General features: G+C 50.9%; 1 protein-coding gene across 1 annotated transcript in view; it reads right to left on the bottom strand.

Annotated features, from left to right (window-relative positions):
• LOC144717836 (protein EFR3 homolog B-like) overlaps window positions 1-14,818 on the bottom strand; it is a 60,933-nt gene that overhangs the window by 30,357 nt on the left and 15,758 nt on the right. Inside the window, exons 2-8 of the mRNA XM_078593530.1 lie at window positions 12,498-12,574; window positions 10,747-10,874; window positions 10,280-10,430; window positions 4,733-4,854; window positions 2,952-3,101; window positions 1,487-1,615; window positions 489-567 (exon numbers count right to left, since the gene is read on the bottom strand). Of these exons, the coding sequence (XP_078449656.1) occupies window positions 489-567; window positions 1,487-1,615; window positions 2,952-3,101; window positions 4,733-4,854; window positions 10,280-10,430; window positions 10,747-10,874; window positions 12,498-12,574 (836 nt within the window). The remainder of the gene's footprint in view (window positions 1-488; window positions 568-1,486; window positions 1,616-2,951; window positions 3,102-4,732; window positions 4,855-10,279; window positions 10,431-10,746; window positions 10,875-12,497; window positions 12,575-14,818) is intronic.

Raw genomic sequence — 14,818 nt, 5'->3', positions numbered from 1 at the left:
TTCTCACTTTTATGTTAATGTGGTATCTGTAAATGGATCGGCCTGCATATATAAACACAAAAAACCCTCGGTGACGCCTGCAACACTGTTCTTGCTGTTAGCGCAGCACCGATGAAGGCCGGCACAGTACACGACAGGGTGGGTGGCCACCACCACGCCCGGCCGCATTTGCCTCCCGAGTAGCAATGTATTTACACGTCGCACGAGGACCTAATTTAAGGCTGAGTCGACCTAGGGGAGGCCCAGGACCGGTTCAGATAATCGCCAGCGCGGCGCCCGCAACGACGGCCCCCGCCAGGGCAGCCACCACCAGACCCCCACTTGCTCAAAGCAACTGACAAACCCTGGGCTTTGTACCCACCCCCCCCCCCCCCCCGGTGCAGGAAATACAAAATGCAATTCACGCGCGCCGCGACGGCCGCTGAGTCACGCTCACAAGCTCAGCGGGACAATCACCGCCCAGTGAGATGGGAGGTGCGGGCGGGCACCTGGACGGAGTACATGATGATCTTGAAGCAGCGGACGGCGAAGGTGTTGGGATCCCACAGGGAGTGACCGTCCAGGTGCCTGCGACGCACACCAAAGACAAAGATTCCCCGTATAGCCTTAACAAACTGTGGGGACAAGTGCTGTTCGTGAGCATCTATGAAGGCCGGCACGACGCACGAGGAGGTGGGTGGCCGATACCATACCTGGCCACTTTTGTCTCCTAGGGGAGGGTTCAGGACCAGTTCAGATAATCGTTGGTGGTGTTGACCCGCGAGCGGGAAACGAATCCGGGTTGCCAACCACTGCGCCACCCCTCTTACACACACACGCATGCGACATGCGTGTTGATGGGCGAGCGGGCACAGAGGCCACTGTGCCCTCAAGTGTCCGACGGAGACAACAAGGCAACCATGAAGGCACGGCTTGAGCCGCTTCTCCCACAATTCGGTAAAAATTGTATATCTACATGCTGCCTTCGTCTGGTCCCATGAGTCTCGGGGAATGCCACCGAAGAATCCTAGAAGTGTGAGCTTGATGTGGTGGCACGTGTCTATACGTGCCGTCTTGACGCCCCTAACGGACATCAAACTCTGGGGCCTTGAACTCAGGATCTCAAAGTGGTTGCACAGCATCACGATGCAGACGCGAGCCCTGAGATGCAAGCAACCTCAAAGGTTTAACCCCTAAAGCAGAGGTCGCAATCGGGTACCCGATACCTGTACCCTACCCGATACCCGGCTACCCGTACCCAGCCGGGTACGGGTACCCATTTGCGACCCTGGTGCGGCCGGGTACGGGTAAGGAATCAAAACCCGTTTGCGACCTCTGCCCTAAAGTAAGAGGTGCAGTTCAAGTGCTCTGACACAGACATCAGCCCCTTGACAAACCAAAAAACACCCAGCCTTAGGGCCTGAACTCAGGAGTCCACAAAGGCGCTGTTGGCCCAGCGCTGGAGCAGCAGCAGCAGCGCGGATACCCAATGGGGTGGAGCGCTCACATCAGCACGGGCCGGATGATGCTGTCGATGTTTCCGTAGGCGGCGCGGGACAGCAGCTCGCGGAGGCAGCTCTCGGCGAGGCTCTCTGGCTTCTCCTGCTCCATGGGTGCCGGCGAGCCCGGGGTCTGGCTGCCGGACGCACGGAGAGGCCCAGATGAATATTCTAAATAGAGTTATACATCATTATTCTTAGAAATGTTGATTACAAGTCACGTTCTTAAACCCGACAAATATGTTGCTCCGGTTAATCCGAAATCCACGTGATCGCCTCTACAGTACAGTAGTTGCATTTCTTTACAACCGTGGGTGGAGTTTTATTGATCTTGATTGGCGTGGCTCTGCTATCATCCACTTAGTGGGCCCAGTCTTCTGTGTGGGACCAGGAAAGTGTTATCACTGAGTACGCGCATTGATCAGTCGATCGTTATGACAAAAAAAAAGTTTTGTTCATTAACAAATTCAATATTCTTAACATAAACAATAATGTATACCTATATAAGTGGTTTTTGGCATAGAGATCCCCGAAAAACGGATATCGTTTAATTATCCGCGGCTATCCTCCCTGTACATTAGGGCGGATAATCGAGAGTCTACAGTAATTTGGAGGTGGGTTTATGACACATTTACACCGCCGAAGCCAACATTTTTTTATTACGAATCGGGTTAAAAACATTTAAACACTAATTTAATCCGTCAGTCCGTAGCGGGGAGGGCGGGGGGGGCGGCAGCACTATAGATATTGTAAACCTGACCCAAATTGAAAAAAAAAAGTTTGAAGTTGTGTAGGCTGTTGGGGACTTACACTCTGGAAAAAACTGGAAGAATTGATCAAAGGGGGTTGCCGATAACTTAGAGACGCAAACCAGCGCAAAAAGGACAATTTGCAAATCATAAAAGGCATTTCCTAAAGACTGCTACCTATTGTGCAAACTTGTTTTCCCCCACTGACAGCTACCAATCGACTTCCACACTGCTCGTTAAATACTTCCGAATGCAAACGCATGCGTGGGTTTTCCCCAACACGTTTATTCATGCGGTTGGTTTCCGAACGGTAAGGGGGCAATGTTGCCGCTGTGCGCGATTCCAATCGAGTAATTTCGCAGGCAATTTTGGAGCAGTGGGATGTTTCCCCAATACCAGTTACACTGTATGGCTTTTTTTTTTTAGGTATTAACAGAACGGAGGGAGAAAAACACAAAATCCACACGGAGAGAGGCTTGAGGCAGGAACCGAACCACGTCCCCTTGTACCTACGAGGCAGCGAGTCTCACCGCTGCCACACTGGACGTGTGTGCAGCAAGTGGTGCCGTGTTACTTGCGCCGGATCGGCCGCCGCTCGGTACGCGCCGAGTGGCCGTCGGCGCAGTGCTCTCTGTGCGTATGTACGTCCAACTTCTTTTGCACCGTACGTAGCCAACCACGCTGATCGGAGGTGCGGTCGGAAGTGATAACAAACCACGCGCACCCTTCCGAGCTGTCCGCGTGCTGCATGTTGAAGAGCAGCGAGGGCACGATCTTATCCATGTGCTGCGGCTCCCAGATGTTGGCCTGAAGCTCGTCCTTCACGGTCTTGCGCACAACGCCTTGCAGCCCCTTCAGGCCTGACATGCGGATGCTGACACGCAACAAAGACAAAGATTCCCCCCCCCGACCACCCAAGCATCGCCTTAACAGACTGTTAGAGCAATTGCTGCTAGCGAGCGGCTCTTCAAGGCCGGCACGGCACGCAAGAAGTTTGCGCAATACACCCAGGTCACTCATTGAAGGCCGACACAACCTAAGCAAGGCACAGACTGTGTTCACATCCCACATGCCACTGGTGACGGTGTAGGGTGTGACGTAGCAATAACTATATAAACCATTGCCAGCGTCACAATGATGTATTTTGGTGAGCCAGGTCCCGACAGCTCATACGGTGGGTTAAGTCATGCAAGCGTGCGGCATTATGAGTGGCGACTGTCTTTTATTATAGGAAGTCACCCTACACGCTTCAACAAGGCAGTGCCACTTCAAACAGTAAGTCACACAATCAAACAGACACACACAATCAAACAGACACACACAATCAAACACACACACACACACCTATGTCCTTGCGCATTCCCAAACTCATTGTCTCTCTGAGCCACCGTTGGGCATTAAAGCCTGTTTAGCCTAACCTTCCGCATATGGGGATGTTCCCACTATCCGCCAAAGCAGTGCAAGTGACGATGATTTCCGTGCTGTTATCCTGCCCTCAGCTCTTCATCAGGGTTCTGGGAGTTGTTGTGACCCCTTAGTGCAGAAGTCGGCAACCAAAATAACAAGAGCAGCCATTTTTTTTTTTGGTAAAAGAAAAACTCAATATGTCAAGAACAGCAATGGACGACGTGGTGAACACGAGCCGGTGGTCTTTAATAAACAACGTCACAAAGCGGTTCCTTAAAGAGCCGCACGCGGCTCTGCAGCTTGCCGACCCCTGTCCCAGGGCTCCCAACACCCCTGTAATCAACGCCTTCTTACACCACACTGGGTGCTCGCAATGACTCGACGTGTCACCCCTCTGCACTCTAGTCGAAGGCACTCCTCGCCATCACAACACAATTTGGGTTCTAGCTTATTTGCTCAGGCCGCCTTATTCCACCTCACCGCACTCGAGCGCTCGATGTGGCCTCTCAGGCAACCCGAGATGCAGAACACAGCCATCCCAGACCACCACTTCTCAGCCACAGTTGGCAGAATCGCCACGCTCGGCAGCACAATGTCGGACTGCTCACGGCACGAGTCGGACAGCAAGAGCACGTTTCTTGGTTTCTGGGGGGCTCAGCTGCAAAGCGTGCACCGCTCCTTCCCCCACCGCACGATGGCGCCAGAGGCGGCCTCCTTACGGTCCCCCACTGCCGAAACGTCCTCTCCTGAGCTCGCTTGTCTCTGCTCCCCTATCTCTCTCCAAGCATCCCAATTATGTGGGAGTGGGTTCCTTATGAAACTTGGGCTGGGTTTGGCACGGTCCATTGGTTAATTTCTTGATAGAACTCAGCCCTGCAATTGCTCCGAATTCAACGCCCACGGTCTTAATGAATATCAGCGGTTCCTCCTCCGCCAATCACTTAACTCAAAGTGCACTCCGTGCATGCCCATAAATTGGCGACCCGAGCGGGAGAGCCCATCAATTCCTTCATCACCTGGCAACACACACAGAACCTGCTCTTCCCGTGCCAGTTCACCACCCCATATTCAAGCCACGTGGTCCACGCCCTTACTCACTCGGTGCAAGTGGTGGGGTCTTCGATGTTCGAGTGGCACATGGCGCTGAACTTGGAGACGAGGAAGTCGTACTGGCGGTGGTACGAGGGGGTGTCCTCCTCGATGTTAGCAAACTTCACAAACTGCAAGCAAGCTCCGCCAGAGGCAGGGGGGAGAGAGGGGGAGGGGGGCAGCGGGAGGTGGGAGGCAGGAGGGAGAGAGGGGGAGGGGGGGAGGCAGGAGGGAGAGAGGGGGAGGGGGGGCGGGGGGAGGCGGGAGGCAGGAGGGAGAGAGGGGGAGGGGGGGCGGGAGGCAGGAGGGAGAGAGGGGGAGGGGGGCGGGGGGAGGCGGGAGGCAGGAGGGAGAGAGGGGGAGGGGGGGCGGGGGGGAGGCGGGAGGCAGGAGGGAGAGAGGGGGAGGGGGTGCGGGAGGGGGGGGGGGCGCACACGGCGCTCGTGAGAACAATCACGAACGAGATGAGAATCTGCAACGCGTTGGCCGGGAGGGCCTCTTAAACGGTCCACTTGTGCCGATACTTTCGTTGAATCACTGTGATGATGTCCAAGTTGGATGCAAATGATGTGTAAGCATGACCTCTAACTTAACCCTCTCATGACTAAATTAATAAAAGCAAAAAACCAAACCCCAAACGTGCTGGAAATGTTTCATATGACGTCAGAGTCTATATATTTTTATATATATAACGTAGCAGTCGACAAACGTGGACATGACAAACGGGAGGGTCAAGTCAATTCATCGTGACCGCGTGAACGAGATGAAACATACGAGACTGGCATTACAAACCAGACGGTATAAACATGAAGCACGAAAATCATGACCTCGAACTTTTACGCAATTCATCGAATTGCAGCTGGTATGGATTGCTCCATGCCCATCAATCCGTATTCATTCCAAATACTCGATCGTCATTATCGCCATCAGCAGAACATATACATGGCCCATCCATAGCTGGACTAAGACCCTCCTCCCTCGTGCCGTCGCCGTAAATTCGCGATCCTAAACACCGCAATCGTCCCACTCCTGCACACGAACGGAATCATTGTTCCTCACGGCCGCAGCGCCGAGCACACAGCATCTTGCGTTCAAGTTTACTCTGCGAGCCGTCAACCTCTGAAACCAGATTTTCCAAATGGCAAAGCGTCACGCATGCACATGCGGGCGAACCACGGAGTGGCCGCCTTCTCTGCCCCACCGCATTAAACGTAACACTGCGTTGAGACCAGCGGACGTCCCCCACGAGGCTTTGACCTTTCGTTGGAACCTTCGCACACGTCATGTAGAATCGGGCGAAGGGAATAATCTCGTTGCTCCATGCAAACGGGGTGACGGGGCGTCTGAGAGGCGGTGCGGACGCAGGAGAGATCGATGCGGAACGGAAACCACTTGACAGAATAAAGAAAAAGCACGCGCAGGATTTATTTTAATGCACGCGATGACACGGTGCAATTATAGGAGACAAGACAGGCAGAGACTGGCTTGGGTTATAACGACAGCAAACAATAACTCTGGGAAGCCAATTTGCTGATTAAGTTCTTCACACGCGCGCACAAGCACGCACACGGACATAACATACACACACATTCACTCAACACCAACATGGTGTTAACAGGAAGAATATACAGTCAAATGCACGTGTGCAAACAAACATTTATACACATTCACACGTACATTGTGGTACACACGAATATCCACACAAACACGCTGACACACGAGCACACAAAGACGCAGCCACAAACGTACATGCACAAACGCACAAAGACAAAGTTCCCCCATATACCGTAACCTTTAAGCGACTATAATAATAGGGGTTTGCCCCTTTTTTCTGGCAACAAAACTGAAACCTTTTTACAAGGATTCATGTCTGCATTAACCACAATACTTGCAGTCAAAATGCAAACAAAAAACATACTATGATAATTTTGATTTAAAGCTTTCGTGACTGCAGGGATTCATATTCTTGGTTCTTTCGGTAAAGTCACGTAGAAGGGAAATAATAAAATAATATAAATATAAAACAATAATTACATTTTTTTTGTTTTATATTTATATTATTTTATTATTTCCCTATTACGTGACTTTACCGAAAGAACCAAGAACATACTCTGATAATAGATGCATTGTCCTTGAAACTGATTGGTCCACACCAAGGGAGGGCTTTCTTTTGAGCCTCGACCCAATTGGTGCTCGACCAGAGGACGCCAAAAGGCGTACAGCTCAAAGACAATGCAAGTAATGAGGGCTCGGGGTGAGCACCTACATCATTAACAGGCTGTTAGGGCAAGTTCTGTTAGCGAGCAGTCAATTAGGTCAGCACGGCACATGAGGGAGAGGGTGGCCAGCACCATACCCAGCTGCCTTTGTCTCCCCAATGATGATGTTTACACACCTCACCAGGTACTAATTAAGGCCGAGTCGATCTAGGGAAGGTCACTGCGCTGCCGCTCTCCAAATACAAGCAGACTTAGACACATGCACACACACAGCACGCGCACATGTGCACATTCACAATCACACACGTCCCATCGGAAAGGTCAGTTAGCGTATATCAATATAAAAGTTGAGTTTGAGAACCAAATTGCGTGGGTAATTTAATTTCACAAAAATTCATCACTGATTGGAAATCATGAATGTGAGAATGCTCATAACGACCTTGCCAGAGCAATGATCCAGAGCCACAGATCTGGGCTTCAGCCGAAATTCCATGAGTTGTGGTGAATTTATTTAATGGTCTTGGCTTGATCACGAGCGACTGGACAAATTGAAATTGCAAGTGACCGCAACACTGCACTAGTTTTCGCGGTTGTGGTGCACAACTCTCCGTGCGTTATTCGGTTGTCGAAAACATGAAAAAAAAATGTTACCAGGTTCAGCCCACTGAACTATATAGCTCTTTTTTAGAAGCGACCCGACCACAAATGATAGCTGAACGAAGTGGCTTATCACGTGGAGATTTACAGCAGTAGACAAATTTCCTCTAAACGCACGTTGATTCTAAACGTGGAGGGAAAAATTGAAGGACCCGGAGAAAAATCCACGCGACCACCGAGAGAATATGCAAACTCCAAATATACAGGCATCAGGGTTGGGATCGAACCCATAGGCTCCTGTATAACGGCCGAGGTAGTTAACATCTCGCTACCGTGGTGCCCCAATGTGATGTCTTCTCACCGGTTGGGAACATTGGTGCAATATCAGAAATTCGAAAACGCGACAGCAATGGCGACGACCGCGGTGACACATCACCCACAGCTGCGCCTCGGCACAGGGCGGTGCACGTTATTTTTAGAAGCTACTCGTTGTTACTTGCAGCGTCTCTCACTGCGGTTAAATGAACTCGCTGCGCCGGTCCATTCATTACGCCGCAGCCACATTCAACAGCGCGCCGCTGTTCGCACTGCAGAGTCGCCTCGCCTGCGTCACCCAAATATGAACGCAGCCCCTCTGTTACACCAATTCTTCAGCTGCCGAAGCTGAGAGCAAAAAAACGAGCGTCAAAATTGTATCCTAACCTTTGCACAATGAATTGTGGCGGTCTTGTGATGCCGGAATTCACTGAACTAATATGGTCCAGATGGTTTATATGTTTACAACAGATTGCCATTTTTGCACTCGGACTCCTCAACAAAAAAAAGACAACTTCTAGCCCAACTGGCAACATTGGTAAGTCACAATTTAGGAAATTATATTCATGTGCATATGTCCACAACGACTCTGGAGATGAGGTAACATTTATAGAATGGTTGTTTTGGACTAGAACACCACAGGGGCTTTCCAGCATTAGCTCTCTGGACCCAGTTGGCGGGACGAAAATGAGAGGCCGGCCAAGGACCATCGGGATAATGATGATGAACGTAGCGTCTGGAACAGGGAGATCAGTGGCAGACGTGGCTGCGCGAGTCACCAACAACCATGGGAGCTTGAGGAGAGGGTTCGTTGGAAGGAATCGCCGGTGCAACCACGACTCTAACGGATAAGCGACCGATGATGACGACGATGTTAAATGATGGATTATTATTAGACTTGTTTACCCAGAAAAGCCTTACCAAGTCTTACACTTTGGTTCTTTCGGTAAAGTCACGTAGAAATAAATTAAATAATAATAAGAGAATACGACGTTTCGATTGCAACACAAGCAACCATCATCAGGTACACATTAATGAGAAAACAAACATAGTAAACTTGGAAATATAATGCGATACAACACAGAGAGCCGCCCAACACAACAGTCAACACCACACCTGGTTGATGACGTTTTTCCAGAGAATGCTAAATTTCAGAGAGAGACAAAACGTAGACACGGAGACACACAAGCAGAGAGACTCACACAGAGACAGAGACAAACACACACAAAGGCACACAGAAAGACAACGTCTCTGTGTCGAGGCCTTAAATAGACAGAGGGGGGGGGGGGTGGGGCAGAGGGGGAGTTGTGTGGAATTCCTGCCCATAGCGGCCGGAAGAGAGAATGGCGAATGACGGAGCCAGCCCCAGCCCAGGCCGATATAACGGGGGCCCCGTGAGGGGCTCGGGGTTTTGTGTGTGGCTGGTGATGAAGATCCACGTCGGGGAGAGGAAGCCTCTAGCCACGTGGTCCGGGGCCCAGCTTGTGGTCCCGGGCCGTGATAGCGAACCGTGTCTAGTTCTGCCGCAGCGTGGCGAGATGGGACATTCGAGACCCGAGCGTAGGTTGTTGCTGTGTTGTGTTGAAGTTGCGTAATAAATAGTGTTGCTCCCAAGATAACGTCCGCTGCTCAATTGGACTCACTACATATGTATGATATAATAATTTTTGTTTGAAATAAAATTGGGGTCACGAATAAAACATTAAACACATCATACTGTTAGACTTAATCGGCTGCAGCATGAGCATTAAAACTGATTTCAGAAAATCAGATAAACGACCTCCTAATAGCCGAGCTTCCAGCTATAAACAGACACCACTTACGTCTCTAAATTAATCGTTTTATATTTAGTTAAGGGCCACGATCAATTTAAATAAATAAACGACACTATATACGAAATTAATAGATATTGATCGCAGGATGGGAAATTTAATGTATTGGGAGATGTGCGTTTCCACGAATTAATAGTTGTTGGTATTGGGTTTGCGTGTCCACCGTTAACCATGCGAGAAGTTTCGCGGATCTAAATGGCACCGAGCGAAGTGGCCGGGTGGTCCTGGGTCAGAGGGGCGGAGCCCACGAGTTGATATCCTACATCTGGACAGCCCACCGTGGTTGACCAGAGTTCTCGAATGTCGCGAGACAATGGTCTCAACATTGCTCCCAGATAATTTTGGTACAGCATTTGAATTCCATTTGAGCTCTGATGCAAATGAAGATAACAGTTGTCACTGCCATGCAATGAACTCCGCTTAGCTTCCGAGCATCAATCCGATTAGCGTGGTTGGCTACGTACGGTGCGAAAGAAGTTCAACGTACACACATACATCAATCGCACCGAGAGCTCGCACTGTCTCAGGCTCAGTCCTCAGCTCACAACCACCCTGCCCACCTCGCACGTCACAGGGCAGGGTTGGCATCATACCGAGTTGGTTCCCAGGATCTGCAGCTGTGGCTCGTTGGACTCGAGGAGCTTCTGCACCATCTTGAGGAAGCTCTCCACAAAGTGATTGATGCACTGCGAGTGGCACGCCATGAGCAGCTTGTCGAGGGCCTCCATGGAGATGACGACATACCTGGCGAGAACACCGAGAACACCGTTGGAGGTGAGTGCGAGGTCAAGGCAGAGGTGTCCGCGGGGTCAGGGTGGGAAGGACAGCAGGGGGGGGGGGGTGGGCGAGCTGCCGCCCTGGTAACAATCCATTTTAATCAACGAATCGATACGTCTGCAACAAGCCTGCATGTTTATCAATCGCCCTGTCGCCAAAGACAGACGAGCCACCGGGAGGCCAATGTCACCCGCACACACGGGGAGAGAGGATGGGCCCCGCTGCTCAAGTGCCACCCACCGGCAAGCGATTGGCCACGTGCCCCTCGCGCGCGAGCACTCACTCGTGTCGTCGCCGGGCCACGTCGCGGCTGAGCCTGGCAGACAGGTACGAGCCGATGCGGTCCAGCTTCTCGGGCGCCGACACGGCGTAGAACGTCAGCCTCTCCATGCTCGGCTTCACCAGGCCATCCTGCACACGACACGCGCGCACGTCACCGTTCGTGCGTGCGTGAGCGAGCGTCAACGCATGTATATATGTATGTTGAACTTCTATCGCACTGTATGTAGCCAACTGTGCTAATCACCTAGCTAGGTGCACCGTGCCCTCACAGTGCAACGAGTTAGGCACAAGTTCCGTGGTGACGTCACTGACACTTAGTGTTGTTGTTGTTGTTGCGAGCGTCGATTCTGGTCGTCACTAAACACGCGGAGAGTGTGGCCACTGGGAGACAGGGAAGTGTGAATCGTCGTGTGATGTTCATCTACCAGATTTCACAAATCGTCATGCAGATTTGTTTGGATGTACTCGCATCGCAGCGTAATTTTAAATCCAAATCTATCATTTGACAATTATTGATCAAATGAAAATGCAAGATAAGCCAGTGTGGCCATGCAACTCAAACTATGCAGCGTATCGTACACCACTGCAGTCTGCACACCTTCAACGGAGGAGGAACAGCAAATCTACACGAACTCTCCCCCTGAAGCACTCTCGTCATGGCCAGCAGAGCTCGACATTGGCATTTAGATCCTGAACAAATTGGTGCCATCACGCGCAAAAACGGAATTGAGAATTTCCATGTTTCCAATTTTCATTTCGGATGTCTTCATCAAGGTATGCATGCATAACTGCAGTGAATTTCGTTCTGCTTGGAGGTCCTAGGTACCACCTCCTACATGACTAACCTACACAATATAAATATAATGATATTTTCCAGGCACTAACGAGTTTATTTAAAAATAAATCAAGTGAAATTTCGACAAATAACCAGAAAATAATTTGTGCGAGTTATGGAATTATAACACAGACTTAAGCACGAATTTACAATAATCTGTACGTGGTAATTTGAAATTAAAGGATAAACAGAGGATTCAAATAATCTGGGTCGTTGTAAGTAGTTTGAACGTCATTCCGAGTGCTGGGAAAACAGATACAACAATTGTGTTCAAGCTCTGGCAGTCCTCTACTTACGATGGAGATGCGTTACGACGACCCCATCGTAAGTCGAAAATATCGTAAGTCGAAGATGGCCCAGCCTACCCTGGAGTCTTAAAGAATGGTGATAATTTAGCAAAAGTGAAATTTACAGTACCGTATTGTATAAACTATACACTGTATGCATTTATTAATTACAATACTGTACTGCACAGTAAAATGTAAAGTAAAAAAAACAAGGTAAATTCTTAGCCTACCTACATGAACTGCAATTTAATAGAAAGTTTTTTCAGGAACCAATCCTATCTGCTATAAACACTTTTAACATGCGTATCGTATCGTGGTAACCCTAAAATGAAATCGCTAAAGCTACGTATCAAACATGTATTGAACGTATCGTAACGTATCATATTGTACTGTACTCCCCAAGATTCTGTCCGTCGCCTGCATACTTGAACGATGTTAGGTTGTTGATGGCAATTTTGTCGTATCGCTATCGCCATCGTAAGATCGAAATATCGTAAGTCGGGCCATCGTAACTCTGGGACTACCTGTATTTAGAGAGACGACGGCGATTGATGATCATGATTAATATTGACTTCAGGTCTCTCACCAATGACTGATGACCCATGGATGATGATGATGATGACCTCTTACCTGTGGGTTTATAGGGTAGATGCTGTCCACAAGGACCTTGTAGCGCGGGCGAAACGCCCCGAAACACCCACACACCCCTGCAGACAGAGACAAACATCCCCCATGTTACCTTGAACAGACTGTTGGGGGACACGTGTTAGAGGCGAGCACCTATGAATGCCGGTAGAGCACACAAGGGGGTGGGGGGCTGGGGCGTGGGGGTGGCCAGCTTACGCCTGGCCGTCTTCGTCTAATCAGTGCTGATGTTCACACACTGCACCATCATTTAACACCGAGCCGGAATCAGAATATTTATTTATACTGGAGGAATCCGAGTCAATCTAGGGGAGGCCCAGGACCGGTTAGGCGAGTCGCCTGTCATTTTAGCCACGGATGAGAATCAAACTCGGGTCGCCACGTACATAACGCAGTGCGCTAACCCATGACACTTCCGCTCCCCTCCTCGCTCGCACCATTACCAAGGACCAATTGAGGCCCGGCGCGACCAGCCAGGCTGTGTCTAGGCTGCAGCCAACTCCACCCACCCGCAGGCCCGTGTCCCATCTGCGCTGGGAACATGAGTGGACTCGCAGTGCACGCGACTCCAGGCGCGGTGACATTGAGGCCGGCGCCCTCCGGGAAGCCTGCGGCACTACGAGCCCCGCAATCCAGCGCCAACCGGTCGCTCCGACGGCCCCGTCCACGGAAAGCACCAATGCACGCGCCCCGCGCACACGCGCGCCGCTAATTGTCAATTAGGAGTAATCTATCATCTCCTTGTCGAAGCAGCGCCGCCGCAACGCCGGTCGGGCACGAGGAGAGCTGCATTTTCAGTCGAACAACAACAAAAAAACATCGCCCGTGCCTGCTGGAGCCGGCGCAGGAATAAATTGGCCTAATTTCCGATCAAAACAAACGACTCCCGTCGACTTTTGCGGTGAACGACCTCGGCCGCTGGAAAACGAAATCGATGTCAATTTGTCGCCCACGCAGACACGAATCCATAAGCGGGCTCCGCGGGCAGTGCTTATGGAATTAAAATTCAACTCGCCGATGGCAGGTCACAGGGACAGACGGCGGGGGAGCTGCGGGTGCAGAGGTAATGGCTTCATCAATGGATGTCATGGGACAAACCCGGGTAAGTTTGGAACAACCAATTGAAAGGCAGCAATCAGAGCCCCCCCCCCCCAAGCCCCCTCCATCTCGCACACACACACACAAAGATCCCCTGCTTAGCCGCAGAAGTCATATAGCACCTATTCAAGCTAGCGTGTCACAAACAAGGGGGCGGGGATACGGCCAGAACCAAACCTGGCTGCATTGGCCCTGCACAGTTGAAATGTTCACCCAGGCAAGTGGCGAGTGTCCGTTCCCTTGTGATTCGGTGAATTATCACGATTCAAGTTCGTGGTGCTATTCCAACAATATATACTCTTTTGCCACTGTGGTGAATGGGGTTCTGTGTGAAACAACGACATACAACATTGGACACAAGAAATAAAATGTCTTGCACACACAAGTTGACGCGTGCATGGCGAGCATATTCAATGCTTCGCTATACAGCAGGTAGACCTGTAAGGCCGAGTAGACCTATGGGAAGACAATCCAGGCCAGGTTCAGATAATACTCGCACAGGTTCAAATGCTGCTCGCCACGAATGTTGAATATGCCTGGGAATCAAAATCATACTGCCGGCATAACACCAGTGTTTGAACCACCAGTGTTTGAACCACCAGTGTTTGAACCACCAGTGTTTGAACCACCAGTGTTTGAACCACCAGTGTTTGAACCACCAGTGTTTGAACCACCAGTGTTTGAAACAGATGAGACATATATAGCTTACATATGTGCAATGGTTCGATAGAGGCGCTTACACTCTGCAACACAACTGCAACACACCCTACACATAAGGTGGTGACCACCGTCCCACTCTCACTAACGCTCGGGTACCACTTGGCGTGGCCAAGCCAGGAGGGCTTCTGCTTGGCCACGGTGACTGGAGGCTTCTCTCTTCAGAGTCTTCATGAGACGGCTTCATCCCGGGCACCAACAGCCCAGCTCTCTGCGCTGAGCCCGCTTATAAGCGCCCCTGGCGTGGCCGGCCACACCCTGGCCACGCCCACCTTCTCGAACCCACGAGAAGGCTCCACTTCCCCGACCAGGTGACCCCCCCAGGGTCCCCCAGGGCCCCTGGCCCCCTCCTGGATCCGGTCACGTGCCCAGCCGTGGTCACTCGGAGCGCCACGGCTTGACACAACCCGTGGCACACAACAGGCAGTGACGTCACGTGTACAGACCCAACATAGCAGTGACGTCACGTGTACAGACCCAACATAGCAGTG

The sequence above is a fragment of the Lampetra planeri genome, chromosome 4, assembly GCF_965212315.1.
Source record: "Lampetra planeri chromosome 4, kcLamPlan1.2.h2, whole genome shotgun sequence".
In the NCBI taxonomy this organism is placed as follows: domain Eukaryota; kingdom Metazoa; phylum Chordata; class Hyperoartia; order Petromyzontiformes; family Petromyzontidae; genus Lampetra; species Lampetra planeri.
This window is presented reverse-complemented; position numbering and strand designations above follow the sequence as displayed.